The sequence below is a fragment of the Melopsittacus undulatus genome, chromosome 11, assembly GCF_012275295.1.
Source record: "Melopsittacus undulatus isolate bMelUnd1 chromosome 11, bMelUnd1.mat.Z, whole genome shotgun sequence".
In the NCBI taxonomy this organism is placed as follows: Eukaryota; Metazoa; Chordata; class Aves; order Psittaciformes; family Psittaculidae; genus Melopsittacus; species Melopsittacus undulatus.
Genome location: NC_047537.1, coordinates 10,523,594 through 10,538,903, shown reverse-complemented (window position 1 = coordinate 10,538,903; position 15,310 = coordinate 10,523,594). Strand labels below are relative to the sequence as shown.

At 47.9% G+C, this 15,310-nt stretch overlaps 1 protein-coding gene across 1 annotated transcript in view; it reads right to left on the bottom strand.

The window, feature by feature from the left end:
• Positions 1–7,085: 7,085 nt before the first annotated feature.
• The window catches only part of ZNF618 (zinc finger protein 618), an 85,487-nt gene continuing 77,262 nt past the window's right edge, over positions 7,086–15,310 (bottom strand). Inside the window, exons 12-13 of the mRNA XM_034067750.1 lie at positions 11,578–11,679; positions 7,086–11,105 (exon numbers count right to left, since the gene is read on the bottom strand). Coding sequence (XP_033923641.1) covers positions 9,592–11,105; positions 11,578–11,679 — 1,616 coding nt within the window. The 3' untranslated portion in view covers positions 7,086–9,591. The remainder of the gene's footprint in view (positions 11,106–11,577; positions 11,680–15,310) is intronic.

Below are 15,310 nucleotides of genomic sequence, written 5' to 3'. Positions count from 1 at the left end.
CAGAGCTGGAGGAAGTCTCCAGCTTAGCTGCAGATGTGCCCATGACCAGATCTGAGCTCTGACCACAGACTTCCCAGCTCCACTTCCACCCTGTCCCATCACCATGGACCTGACCACCGATTGCTGGGCTGTGTCTGACCTGGGCCACCCTCACCAGATACCAGCCCTGAGCTGCAGATTGGCCTCAGCCCTGCCTCATCCCCCTGGGCTTGCCCAATGACCTGGACTCCTGGTTGAGCTCTGGGCCTGCGCTGTTCACACCCCTGGGGGCAGTGGAACTCCCCTTGTCTCCCAGAGCCCCATTCCTTAGGGAGCAGCCGAGCATCACCTTGTGGAGGCGGGAGATGGAGGAGCAAGGGGCACAAATTGCAGCTAACAGGACATGGATGTTGTGTGCCATGGCAGGGGTCAGGATGTTCTGTTCGTCCACACCTTCAAGGGCACATGGACACCACACACACAAGTACTGAAATACGGGGCTGATGCTCCCTGCTTCTCACTGTGTTCCCACAGACAGGATCTCAGGATCAGTGGAACTCCAAGGTAGGCAAATTGCTGAAGATCAGAGATGGTTAAATTTGCTTTTAAATTAATCAGTCCTGATTTTAGAGGCAACTCTGAGATATCTCCATCAGAGCCAGAGTCCTGAGCTACTGTTTATTACTAAGGTTGAAGTGGTTGTGTCCTCATAAGACAGAAGCTGGCAAACCAGGAAATAAGACAGGATTAACTTAAGCCTCTGGTTTCCATTTGCAAACTCATTTATCCTTTAAAATGGGTCTAGCAAAAAGGACAATTTAGAGACACTGGCATGCCTAGGAGCACTGTCCTTCATCCTCTATGCCTTTTGGCCATTTATTATCCACTTCAAGTATTCAGACCTTCAACCAAATCCTAACTCCCACCTGGGATGTGAGAGCATCTGATCTTACTGCTTGCTGAAATCACGTTTACATCAGATCTACTGCAAAGCTACAGCCATTCTGTTACATCCTGAGAGTTGTATTTATTAGTGTGGTTTATCTTCACACTTGACCACTAACCCAGAGCGATTCTCCAGTTGCCATCATTCCATGTCTTTGGGTTTTGTTTACCCAACTAAAAGCTTTACTACAAATTACCTGATTCTCAAGCAAAGGTTTGGGTTTTTTTCTTGTTCTCTGTGGGGCAGGTTATGGTGCAAGGTTAGAAAACCCCAAAGGATACCACAACAGATCAAACAAAGGTGACAGACAACAACCTACCTTGGATTGTCCAGTGGTGGGCCTGGTCTGCCCCATGTTCTTGCTCCACTTGGGACGATTCCCTGGTCATTTCTGCTCCGTGGTCTTGGAGCTCCAGACATCAGCAAAGCTGTGTTCCTCTGTGTGGAGCTGCCTGTGTCCCACTCACCATCACACCTCTGTGACCCTGGCAGGCACCTGGTGCACGTCAAGGCTGATACAGCCTCTGGGAGAAGGGGTCTCAGCCCCTTGGTGTTTCCGCATCGTGAAGAGCTGCCAAGGGGACTGAGCCCGCTTGGCTCCTGCTCAGTCCCAAATGCCTCTCCTGGGTGAAAGCAAGCTCGCAGCTGGGCCTGACCATGCTGGGCAGAAGGGTGGAAGTGTGAGTCCAGCCGATCTGACCAGCATCAGCTTGCACACCTATAGCAGTGTGAGAGCAGCGGAGCTGAACCTGTCCTGCTGGTGTGGGTACAAGCACCAGGTACAACACACCAAACCCTGCTTCAGCCAGCCATGTCCATGTCTGCTACACAGCAACGTCTCACTGGTGAGAGGCGCAGGTTCACTGCATGGGCACCCAATTGTGAGACAGGAGATGCTCTGGTAAACACTCCCAGGGGCTCTGGAAGCATAAGGGAAGTGGGGAGATGCCCACCATAGAGTTCTACAGCTGATGAGCTCCACCAGAAATTCAGGTCACTGCAAGTTCTCCCTCGTCACAAGACCCTCGGCACTGGTTGGTGCCCTGTTCATGGGCTTGATAAATAGAAAACCCCGGAGACTTCTTTCTTTTTTTTCCTAAAGGTTGTTTTATTGTAAAACCATAAATACAACACTGACATGAAAATCCTCAAGCAACGGATGCTTTCTTACAGTTACAGTTTGTCTTCTGCCTTGGCATCAACTCTGAAAAGAATGTTGCAGAAACATGTCTCTAAGAGATCTCCAAAGGACCGAGCTCTGGCCTGGAGCGCTCGGCCCAGTTGGAACCTAAGTGGAACTATTCCTCCTCTCTCGTGGAATATTTCCATTCAGACAGCAACAGACTTGTAAAAACAGCAACATTTAAACACCTTGATTTCGTTTTTTCCTTTAAGAATCCTTTTCATTTGACGTCAGTCTAAGTTTCAAACAGCACTGAATTTATTGAGCTGTAAAAAAAAAACAAACCACAAACCGAAACGAAACAGAAACGAAACAAAATCCTATAAAGAAAAAAAAAAACCCAGAACTTGAGTTGGCCTCAAGCGTTCGTATCTCACAATGAAATCAGCAACTCAACCCCGTGCAATATTGCTCTCTATTGAGTCATTTGATCCACACCAACAATACATGAGACTTCAAACAGGTTTTGTTTTGTTTATTAACACAGCAAGTGTGACATTAGATAACCTTTTAAATACAGTACATGGTACCGCGCGGGCAGGGCCCCGCGTTTCCCCTTTATGAAGACAAAGCCAGCGGTGGCGGTTTATAAAAATATTGTGTTGCTACAAAAGTATAAATTAATGCTACCGGTATTAAGAAATATTAAACACATAAAACTTATAAGGATTAAGAAAAATATTCATTAATACCTGTAGAAAACTCTGGCCTAAAAAAGATATTTTTTTTTGTATATTTTTTGTCTATTTCTTTTTTTTGTCTTTTTTCACGATGCTGACAGGAGGGGCTCGCACGCGGAGGCGCGCGCCTGCGCCCGGGGTATTGCCTTGAACATCTGCAGCTACACAGGGGAAGGGGACACACGAGTCACTGCGGGAGGAGGGACGGGACAACGGAAGGTCCGCGGCTGCTCGGTGGAACACCAGGAACTCGGCTCCCAGCAGGAGGGGGGAGAAGGGAACATGTGCCCCAGGAACAGCTTTAGGGGTTCCCTGATGGGTGGGGTTGTTGGCAGGACACTTCCCAGCTACGGTGTGGACCGGAAGCCATGGTCTGGATGATGTGCATCCCTGCTGGGCTTACAGCCTTGGCTGGTCACCTGTCACAAATGGTTCAGTTCATCCACTACCGGTTTTCCTTTTAAATAATTTATATAAAATAACATTAAAGCCCCAATAAGTTTAAAGGGATGGTGGAAAACAGCTCCTAAAACTGCTGCTCCTTCCTTCTTTGAGTGGAAAGGTCCTTCATTGATAGCAAGAAAATGATCCCACCTCCCACTCCCGAGCCCACTGGAAAGTCCAACCCATACCACCCACAGACACTGCAGAGACCAACGCAAGAACCCCCAGAACACCGAGAACGTTCAAGGCTGATGAGGCTGGAAGTGTCTTTGTAAGGAACTTTGGTTGTAGAAAGCAAGGGGTTGATATTTCTGTACCCATCGACTCCACCGTGAAATACTCCTACCGCTAAGGCTGCGCTGCTCACTGGTACCAAGAGGTGCTGACCACTGCCAGTGATGGGGTCAGCAAGGGGAACAACAATGGGAAGGAGAAAAATCCTTTCAGTCAGTGCTTGATGTTGTGCATCAGTGAGCCATTTCCATGACTCCAGTAGCTATTCAGAACTCAACCTCAGCTGCCTACAGATCACGAAACCTCGAAGGGTCCACTGGAGGCACCATTGTCCAACATGAGCAAAATCCTCCCATCAAGTTATAAACCCAAGGACTCTAACAGGAGTAGTAAAAAACCCAACTAACCAGCTAAACAGGAACCAAAATTAAACAGAACCCCCCAAATATTAAACATATAAAATTAGATTTCAGGGCAATACACTCATTGGTTCACCATTTCTGGCCTAGCATAAGCAAATGATCCCACAGCACTTTCAATGTGGAGCTGTCCTTGCCTTCACCTCTCTGGATCTTACTGTTTTCCGGACTGACATTCCCAGAGCGGCAGGAACCTGTGGCACAGGGACAGGTCCCATGCACTGTGAAAAGGGAATTCTTATTGCTAAAGAGCCACATCTTCAGAAATACCCCCCCCCCCCAACACTGTGACTCAGACAGGGTTTCTGGGCATTCCCAATGGATCCCATAGATTCAAGATCATGGTGTAGCACAGAAAATGCACAGCAGCAGCAGCAAAATGTTGAGTGCTCTCCCCACACCCTGATTCCTCCACCGTAAGGGCTGACATCTGCTTCTCAACTGGTGTTTTCCCCTCTGTCCCTGTGGCCAGCTCCCTCCCTCCTTTATGAAACCTTGTTAACCTGGAAACCTGGGAGTGCTGGGAAGGGTGGGAGGACAGGGAGGGAGATGTTCTGTGAACCCTCCTGGACCTATCACGCAGAACCAGCATTTCCCACCTCTACATCCAGCCTCTTTTCTCTTGGCAAGGCCCAAAGAAGCCTTGTGCTTTCAGGAGCATGCTCCAGGGAGCTGTACAGCCTCGTTTTAAATGACAGGGCTCAAGAGCCGGACTCCTCCCAGATAAAACGGATTTCTCCTCCATGAAAAGGTTTCCTAGAATCTGCTTTTAGTGTCATTTTGTTTATTTTCTTCCCGTTACTCCCAGTTATTCCATAGGGAACAACTTGTCCCTTCCTGTGTGTGCTCCCTCTGGATGCTCCCAGGAGCTCCTCTCCACCTCCTTTAGCCAGAGAGACGCAGTTATTGATCAGAGTCTTTCCTCCCAGCCTCTGAATAACTTTTTGGCTGCTCTTTTACTGTCTTGTGATTTGTCAGTAGCTCAGAGCTGTCTGGATGCAGGCAGCAGCACAGGGTCTCAGTCACCCTGCTCCTGTGTAACACCACGTCCTGGCTTGTCTATAGGGAGTACAAAAGGTGGAGATGGTCCCTCAGACTGGGTATAGCTCAGAGGACTCATCCCCCAGTACAAGCATGTGGTCATTTCCTCTCCTGTTAAACCATGCATGTTATTGCAAGCAGCTGGAGAAAAGCAAACCAACCACCCTGAGACATCTCTGTGAACAGTGTTAACTCAGATACCACAGCTCAGAGCTCAAGCCATTTCCAGAAGTGTCTCCCCTCTATTCCCAGCTGCTCCTGAGCTGTGCAAGTATCTGACACAACTTCAGCTGCAAAATTCACACAAGGGCCACGACTCCCTGAGCTGCTTCTGGATGTATTCTCGGCTCAGCAGGGAAGAACAGCCAGCAAGCGCAGTTCAACCAGTGCAGGCAGCTCATGAGGATGCTTAAACCGAGTTAAATTGCTTTAACCAGCAAGTAACAACTGAATTAGACAAAACCTGAGCCCACAGTCGGCTTTCACGGGAAGTTTTCCAGATTGCACTAGCTCAGATACAACCAAATCAGTTTCCTTAGAGCAGAGCTTTGACTAAAGGGAAGTTCACTTCCATCTGCAACCAACCCAACCCAAGACACCAGGCCCATCGTGCCACCCACAACACAACTGCTGGAGGCAGGGGGAGAAGAGACAGAGACAGGAGACTAATCTGGGCTCTGTGTTCTCCACTGACTCCCTGGCTAGCTACTGCACTCACACAGAAACAGCTTCTGTTTTGAAGAGCTCTGTTGTTGTATCCCTGTTTCTTAAGGATCCACAGGGATCTTCAGACAGGCCTGGAAAGCCCTTCATTCTTTACAGTTCATCTTCTCCCCATGTGTAGATCATAACCCCTCCCAAAGCAAACTGACAAGTCAGAAAGAGAAGTCTGTAAGGTCAGGCACAGAGTAAGCAGCAGAAATAAATGAATGCCTGGAGAACACATGCACCATTTGTACCCCAACACATTCCCCAAGTGTGAGTAAACAAGGAGGAGGCAAATTGCCAACATGACCCACCAGAGGATGATCCCAATTCTGAGGACTTCTCCTTCCAACTCAAAGGGAGCAGAACCTCATGACACCCCTGCCAAACAAAGAGACCTTTCTCCTCTCCATCTCCCACCACAGGAAAGGCAATGCTCCCACAGCAGAAGTGCTGCTCCATGCCACTGAGCCAACCACAGAATCAAACAATAGAACAGTTTGGGTTGCAGTAACCTGGAAGATTAAGAGCTTCCAAAATTCAGACCTGGGTGAAGTATCTATGCAAAATCCAATGCAAATCCAATGAGCAGAAAAGAGAAATAGGAGCAAAAGCCTGGCATTTAGGATAAAGAGGTGTGCTGCATATGTGCTTCTCCCCTTTTAATGAAGTTAAGCCTGTGAGCAGACACAGCATGAACAGCTCCTCTGAGTTCCACACCCTGTAACCATGTTTAAGACTCATTAAAAGCTGCAGCTTCTTCCACTAAGTCCCCGGAGAAGGGTGCAAGCTCCTCACCACCTTTCCAGATTGCTCCACTTTAGGGCTTTAGGTTTTACCTTGTATTTTCAGCTGCTAAGTCTTTGGAAGAACCTGATCTACCAGACACGGCTGTGTGTTTGCTCAAGAGCCATCACTAGTGCAACTATAACCAAAGCTGCCTGAGAGGGAACAGTTACTAGGATGGGGGAGAGGGCCACTCAGTCCCTCTCTTTGGTTGTCACAGCAAGGAAACTCCAGATCTGATGCCCAAACCACACTGTAGGAAGGGGAAGGGAGATGGGCTGGGAGCTAAGGGTGGCTGTGGCCCTCCTGTGTGCACACACCAGCTCACTCTGTGCTCAGCCTGGCACCAAATGCTCACACAAACGACTGCAGTTTTACCTCCTCCTCAATTCCAGGGTTTTAAAACTGGGCTAACGCTGCTTTGTCCACTTTCCCACCCGTAATGCCTTGCAGACAGACAACACAAGAAGCCTGAGCTGACAAATCCCACAGAAGTTATCAGCCTGTCCCTTAGCAAAGCAGTGCTGGGGTTTGGAGCTTTCATTGCAAAGGAACACAAGGGGTTTGCACATTCAGGGGTTTGCACCTGAGCATTAAAGAGCCTGTGAGTGGTTCTCAGGTGAACCAAGCACAAAGATGGAAGTGCTACTATGAGAAAGAAGTCCTGTCCCCATTTCTGCCCACAGTTGAGCCGTCTGGCACACAGTCTGTAGCCCCATCTTGCTTTGGATTCATCCTCCACCCAAGTGTCCCTGCTGTAGGATACCTTGTGCTTTGCAGTGGGAACAGCAGCACAGCACAAATGCTTTGTAATGGGCATGCATCTCACTTAGGGTTTTTTGTTTGTAGTTTGAGACTTACTTATTGTTTGCTATAGACTTCTCCTGCACTGTCAATGCAAACAGATGTGTTACCACAGGTCCAGCTGGTGCTGGGCAGGCAGGATTTGTATGGGAGGAAATAAAACCAGCAAGAAGAAAACACCTCCATTGGCAAAAGCCACTGCCAGAGAAATAAGATGTCCAAGTGCCTCAGCCTCTGCAGCTTGTCCTCCAGCACTGCAGCTGCCAGTGGGGCTCAGACTCTCTTCTAAGACTTATACTTAGGAGACAAGTTTTGCCCTGATGCCAGCAACAGTGATGAGAGGTCAACCCAAAGGCTAGACTCACGCCAACAGCAGGTCCCATTTCTAGGGTGAAAAGGGTAAGAGTTGGGTGCAAAGAGCACCTGACCTAGGGATGGTCTCTAGCATGCAACCTGTTCCCCTGCCTGAGCCCCACAGCAGTGAATCAGTCAGTGCCTGTCAGGTTCAAGGCATCTGCACACAAAGCCTGAGAGATTGCGTTTGATATTTCTCATGTTTTGGGACTTGCACCTTCTATTCTGTCCTGGTTTTGGCAGGTGGGATCTTGGTTTAACAACCATCCAACAGCAGCACTTCAATGGGGACCCCAGTCTCAACACTGTGTTGTCAGCAACCAGAAACCCCCCTGTGCTGCTGAAGGGCTCCAGCCTGCAACGAGCCCGATGCTGCTCTGCGGCCACTGTGACCACAGCCCCAAGGGACACTACTGGAATGGGAGAGACTACTTCAAAGTAAGAATTTGCTTCAATTTGCTTCTGGGATACAAGTCCTAGGGATGAAAAAAATAACTGTTTGGCACCAGAATTTAGGAATTGTCTGAGAGGCACCAAACCTCACAGCAGAGACCCCATCCAGTCACCCATGGACTGTGCCTACAGGCACTGGACACAGCAGAGTACTGGCCTCATGGCCAGCAGAGTGACTGAGATGTTTTTGTGTTATAATCTCTAATTGCATTTGGGGTGAGCCAGTAAGTGTGAACGTTTAAGGGCCCATGGCCTTCCTAGCCAGAAAGATTCAGCAACATAACAAGTAGTGTAATGCACTGTAGGTATCAAAAAGACATTCGTGCTACAAGAGGAAACCATTCCAAACAAAATGGGAAGATATTCTTTGCACTCAATCAGGAGCACTTACATTCAGAAGGATCATTGAGCCCATGCATTTCTCTAAGCCTCCTTCAAACCCCAGTTTGACAAAACTAATGATCTTTGCTCCCCTGAAAACTCATACACCTTGGTTTGTCCTTGGCCTTGTGAAGGTTGTTTTGAATGGTGTGTGTTGACAAGCTTTTTTACTACAGGTTTAGGTACAAGGGTTCTCAATGGCAGCTGGCAGACCCTGACAAGCTTGCTGGTGGCCCACAGGGCTCTGTGCTGTCACTGCTTGCTTGCTTTTCCTATTTTGTAGTTTTGCCATCTAAACAACTGCTGTGGTTCCCATAAGGATATTATTTAATCGCAAATGGGCTACTCTAGAACAAGTCTGAGAGTGCCTGATGTCCAAAATTCAGAGAAGCTCATTACTACTGGGAATTCAGAGAACAAACTGTGCTGTAAAAAAAGCAATCCAAGAAACTTATATAAGAGTTACAGCCATGTTCTGCCATGAACCCTTTCTCTTAGGTTTAAATCAAACTTAGAATCATTAGATAAGGTGTTAAATCTGGGAGTGGAGACAGAAGAGTAACTTTTGTGGTTTTTTGGAAAAAAAGTGTATGAAAAGGTTAAAACTAAAGTAAAATAAACCCTTGCAGTCTCCGTTCCTGACTTCTAAAGACACTGGTGCTCAGAAAACACAGTTGCCCTGATAACATGCACTGTGTGTCAAGAAGGCTGCAGACAAATGCCCTCAAGGCATGCAGTTATTCAAAGGAGCAAAGTCCAGTGCAGAACTGGTCTGTTCAATGTAGTCTGATTATCCATGGCAAGATGGCCCAGGGGACAAGAGGAAAGGTGGGGTGGAGGAGAAACAAAAGAAACTTCAAGTCACTTTAGATCTCAGCTGCCTGAAGACTTTAGAACATCAGCCTCCCATTCGTCTGCCCACTTGAAAACATCAGAAAGTCTGTCAAGTCCACACACTATCTAGGGAAAGGAGCACGTTCCTGGCAGAGGGCTGTCTCTCTCACGTGCTCAGCTTTCCTTTCAAACTTAATTTTATATATATTTATATTTTTATATATATATAAAAAAGCACTTGGTTTCCAGGGGCATTCATAATGAGGTCCACAGTGTTTAGAACTTAAAATTCTTTTTTTCTTTGTTTGGAACAGTGTTTTAAAGTTTTGTTTTAATTAAAAGACAGTCTTAAAGCATGTTGGACTTCAAAAACATGAGTTTGTTCATGTCTTCTGGACTGAGTAGCCGTCTCCTTTTGATTAAGAGAGCCTGCTCACACATATTTACACATTCACTTCTGGCACCAACAGCAGGCACTGCTAAGAGCCAAAAGGCTAGCTTGGCTAGTTTTGTATGCTTTTGAGTAACACATGACCAGTACTGAAACAGGTCAGGGGTGGCCTGGAAGAGAGGTTCTTGCAAATAATCATAGACTTCATTTTTCCCGAACCAATCTTCTTCCTGAGCTGCTGTGGCTTCCCCTGCTGACCGAGGCTTCTTGGTTGAAGGTTCAAATTCTGTTTCTTCTGCCCAGGACTCTTTCACCTCATTGATCAACTCACAGACCTTGCCAATGATCTCTTCATGCTGGTACGGTGGGACGGGCCGCAGCTTCTGCTGAGGGTCTAAGATCATGGCTACCTTGTGTGCCGAATGAACTTTGAAGTTCTCCTTCAGCGCCTCCAAGAAGAGGTGGCAGAGTTTGCTGACCACGCCAGCATCGTTAGCTTTGGAAGTGAACAGTTTCTCCAGTTTGACATAGGTGGGCAGTACCAGCTGCAAGGTGGGCCGGCTCTCGTTGCTCAGCTCTATCACCGCCTGCTTCACCGGAGCCAAAATAGCTGCCAGGTTGCTGAGCAGGTGCTTGTTCAGGTTTTGGATGAGGTTCATCTTCTTGGCCCTGCTGTAGAACTCACAGATCTGCTCATAGCGCTCGTGGACGAGCAACAGGGAGTCGGTGACTGAGTTCCAGCAGGGCGGGGGGGAGGTCTCTTCCAGGGAGCCAAAGGTCTCCTTTGAGAGGCCTGTGGATCCTGCCAGATCTTCACAGACATTCAGGAGCTCGATCACTTCGTGCATATTGCGGGCCTGTAGTGTTCGCTTGTTGAGCACACTCTGCACCACTGAGTTCAAGGCACAGGCCGAACAACGCAAGCACATGCCTGCCTTGGAGAACGCAGAGGAATTGACTTTGCAGTCTGTGACATACACTGTCCTGATCTCCGACATCACAAACTCTGAGAGCACATTCTGGACCCAGTGGTGGATAAAATCACCATTATCTCGAATGTCTACACCCTTAATTCCCAGGACATAACTCTTGATGTGGTTGCCTTCCACCTGATAAGCTGTGAGGATGTAGCAGGAATCGGGGCCGATGCTCTGTGAGTGACAAGTGACGCCAATACCCAGGCATGCGTTGCTGCCCAGCGCACAGGTTACCTTCACCTTCACCTGGTTGTACATCCGAGGCAAATGCTTCAGAGCCAGTGTGTTGAAATTGCCAAGGATTTCGGTGACGGAAAAGGCACCATAGCGAGCGCCACTATCCACCAGGGTCTGCGCTAGCTTGATGAATTCCTTCCCGCTCACCACGCTCAGAGCCCCAAGGTCAGTGCACATCACCCTCAGGAGCCTCTCGGCAATGTTCTGCCGCTCCTTCTCCGGGATCGCGCTGTTCCCTACTGAACCGCTCGCGGATGCTGCAGTGAAATACAAGGAGGGAGAGAAAGCACCAGATGAGCATTGCTCCTCTACAGCAGGAGAGAGGAGGGAGTCACAAAACAATTCTCAGAGACCCTGCTAGCACAGGGACTGACAGGTTATGCCTATGTCACACCATGATAACTGGACTAGCCTTTCATCTCCAGGTTGGGCCTAGGAAGTCTGACCCTAGCTTAGAAGTTAACTTTTTCCAGGAGTTGTCAAATGCATCTTCCCTACAGATCTTTCCAACCACCTCCCCAGGGCTCACAGAACTTTTTGCATATGAGCCCTCCTGTAATGGGAATGGGTGCTCTGCTCTGCAGGGGAGTACATGAACTAAGGATGAAATCAAGTGCACTTAGGCAAGACGAGAGCCTTGTGCAATGCCCACCACTGCTGCACCCTGCCAGTCACTTGTTCCAAGTGGACAGGAAAGCCCAGGATGGAAGAGCAAACACTGTTACTTACTGTTGTTGACACTATTTCTTTGGAGCTGGGGTTTCCACTTCTCTTCTACAACAGCTAGAGGTGATCTGGGCTGGCTAGAGGCAATATTGTTCTCATTGTCAGCTGTGGGGCAAGAGACAGGGAGGTGTTAGAAGCACAAGGTAATAAGGCTTAAAGCACAAAGAAGGGGAAACACTACCCATCTGCACGGCATTTATTTTTGGTCCCTTTCACTTAAGGTGACAACAATCTACTACATTCTCTGTAGCTTTCAAGCAGTTGTCAGTGAGCTGGCACAGTACTGTCAGAAACCTTTAAAAGCCTCTGGACTCCCAAAATGGGGCTGCAATGACAAGGGTTTATTCTGTGCATCAGTGACATTGATGCCCTCAGCACACATGGAAAAATGTCTCCCCGTAACTGGAGCTGCACACCAGGAATAGATGGTCCTTGTGCAGCCTGACCTGTGCAATTTGCTTGCTTTCAAAATGAAAGGAGGTGTAACAAACATTTGTCCTTCTGCCTTACTGCCCTTTTCTGCACTGCAGGTGGTTTCCCTGTTCTTCACTGCTGAGTACTTTGTTTTTCAAGCTCTGCTCAATTCCTCTGTACCTATAGATCTTACTACAATCTGCACACAGGGTTTCCTCCCATGGTGGAGAGGAGGCAAATCTCCTCTCAGGCTGCTCTATGCTGCCTTAGACTGGAAATGAGAAGGAAAACCCCCCAGGTTTCTGGAGTGTGAACAAAGATTGTCCCTCCGTATGGCTGCAAAGAAACCAACTGCTCCAGGGTCTCTGGGTTGATCCTCCCAATTCTATACACGTAAGTGGGCTAAGGGCTAAACACTTTGGTTGCCAATCTGCTGGGATCTTTCATGGTAACACAGAATCAGTAAATTCTGTATTGTATCCATGTCCTTTCCTCCCCTGTGTCCCAAGAACTTCTCTCCACCCTCTACAGGAAACTTTCTAGTTTCTTAGTATGCTTCACTATAAAACTGCTCTGAAATAGACTCTGAAGCAGCAACAGTGCACAATGAAGAGAGGTGGAAGAGGAAAGAGAAAGATGGAGAGACTGATGACCAGGCTGAACAGAAGGATGGAATTAAACCCAAAGAAAACAAAACAGGCCCTTTACTCATCACAGATGGAGTCATCTTGCCTAATTCTGGGCATCTCTGTTAGACACAGAAAGGCTTCAAAGTAGCCCCTTAGGGCTCTTTTTACACTCAGTGGTGCAAAACAGGCTCAACAATGTGATTCATTCGATTATTCACCCAGGTAGAACTAGATGTCTTTTGCAGTACAAGATTCATCATGGTCCAAACTCACCTGGAATCAATGACTTCTTCTCCAGGAAGTACACACTGACCAGCTCAGGCAGCAGTAACTACAACCTAGGCACACCAGCACACCAGGATTCAATGAAATAAATCCTGTCCCAGCACTCCTGACAGCATAGCAGGAATTACAGGAATGCCTTGTTAAGGCACACACAGGTTCTTTGCTCTGCAGCCCAAGTCAATCTGGTGCTGGGCACAGCACTAGGCTGCCCTTCAGAACAAACTTCAGAACAATTGCTCTCCATGTGTGGCAATGATCCAGAAGAGAAGGGAGACCAGCCAGGATCTAGAGACAAGCAATGATGTGATGAACTCCAGTGCTCTCTTCCTTACAAGAAAGTCCTCTCAAATTTGAGCAGCTCTTCATGTTCACTGCTGGGGCATTCACAAACTTCGTGATGAACAGTCACAGACTGCACTGTTATTCCATCTGGGCACTGCACTGGCCACAGACTGGATCAATACCCAGGAAATTCAGGACATGACAACCCAGGGTTGACTCTGGGACTGCTTCGAGAACTGTATGAACCCAGGGAGCCCACTGGTCATGGTTGGTACCTGGGGAGCACTGCCACGCTCAGACTGCAGCAAGAGGTCCATCTTTGCAGGTGAGGAAGAGACTTAAAGAGCAGGAAATGCTCCAGTGACTGCCAGTGATTATATATGACACATCACTTTCCCCCCAGCATTTACCCAGACTAATTGCTCTTGAGCTACCACCACCAGTGTCCTCAGGCAGGCAAAGGAAAACGCTACATGTTGCCTCCTAACTTTGTTCATGGTTCAGGCTGTCCTTGTCTTAGTGAGGGGTGGGGGAAGAAACCCTTTCTATTTCCTCCCCTATCTGCTTCATATTAATAGGGGATTTATTACGTACAAATATCTGCTGGCATTCAATATGGCATTAATGAGATTTGTGTATTTCAGCCTCATCTTCCTTATCAGGAAGTCTGTGAACTACACAGATCATGGTTCTTTAATTTCTCTTCATGCCTCCAATCCTTTAATCCAGGTTCAGCCTAGTCATCCTTCTATTCTGTAGCTCTAGATTGTAGAAAGGGCATTATATGGTAGCACTCGACCTGAACAAAGTACTCTAAAGGGAGTCAAAGCTGTATATTGTACAGTGTAATTACAGAACAAATTCCTTTGCCTGGTGTTCTGCTGTTCTATTTCTGCCTTTCAGCATCAAATTTACATTCTAATTGCTTCTCCTCACTGTGTAGCTGCTTTATGGAGCTATAATCTCTCCTTATTACCTTCTAGCCTCAGGCTCAACCCTCTGAGTGACTCCAGAGCCAGCACATCCCTGCTTTTGCTCCTCAAGGCCAGCAGCACATTCCCTGACTTCACACACTTCCAAGAGAGGCTGAGCAGATGCATCATATTTAGTTGGAAGAGGTGAACCCTTTGCACCAGACATGATAAGTCAAATTGGATGTCTGAACACATTAACTGAAAGAGTATTTGACCCATACAGGCTTTCTCTATCTCTGCATGGAATCATAGAATCACAGACTGGTTTGGTTGGAAGGGACCTACGCTCATCCAGTTGCAACCCCTGCCACAGGCATGGACACCTTCCACTAGAGCAGCCTGCCCCAAGCCCCATCCAACCTGGCATCCCCATAATGAAACATTCCTTGAGCCAGGCATATGGACTGGTATAAACCGCTACTGTGTCAGTGTCCCCAGTATGTGGATGACCCTGGGCCACCAGTTCTGCTGACTACTGCAAGGTCTCTGCACTCCCAGATTTCAGAGATGTGCTGATGCTGTTTCTTGGATGTGGAAATCCCCATGCCCTGACTGGCTGAAAGGCAAGAAACTGTAAGCAGAGTAACTGCAAACCCTGTGTGATCTCTGCTGTTGCTCTGCTAAAGTACAATATCCAGAACCCACCAGAGCTCGCTGCAGCTTTCACACCTCTTCCTTTTGTTCTGCTCTCACCCCACAGCAGTAAGTACCACGCTCCTTGCCCCCAGTGCACAGATCTGGAGGACAGGCTGCTGTGCCCCCCTGAGGGAGGAGGCAGGAGTACAGGACTGGAGGCACCACACACAGAGATGCCATGATGGGGATGGCTGCTTCCACAGCCACAGCCTCTGGGACACCTGGAGAATGTGCTGAATAGACAAGACATGGACAAGTGTCTTCTTGTCATTGTCCCAGTGAGACATTTGGGAGGAAGCAGCCAACCAGAAGATAATGAATTACAAACAAACCAGGGAGAGATGAGAAAATAGAGTTTAACAAGAGAAATCCAGAGCTGGGGAGAGAGGATTTAAGCATTAATGTATCCCTGCTAATGTTATGAGTCAGATCACAGATACCTGCCCCTCCAGCCACCTTCTGTGTCCAAAGTGACAAAGGTGAACAAGCCCAACGACCAAGAGAAGGAAGAAAATG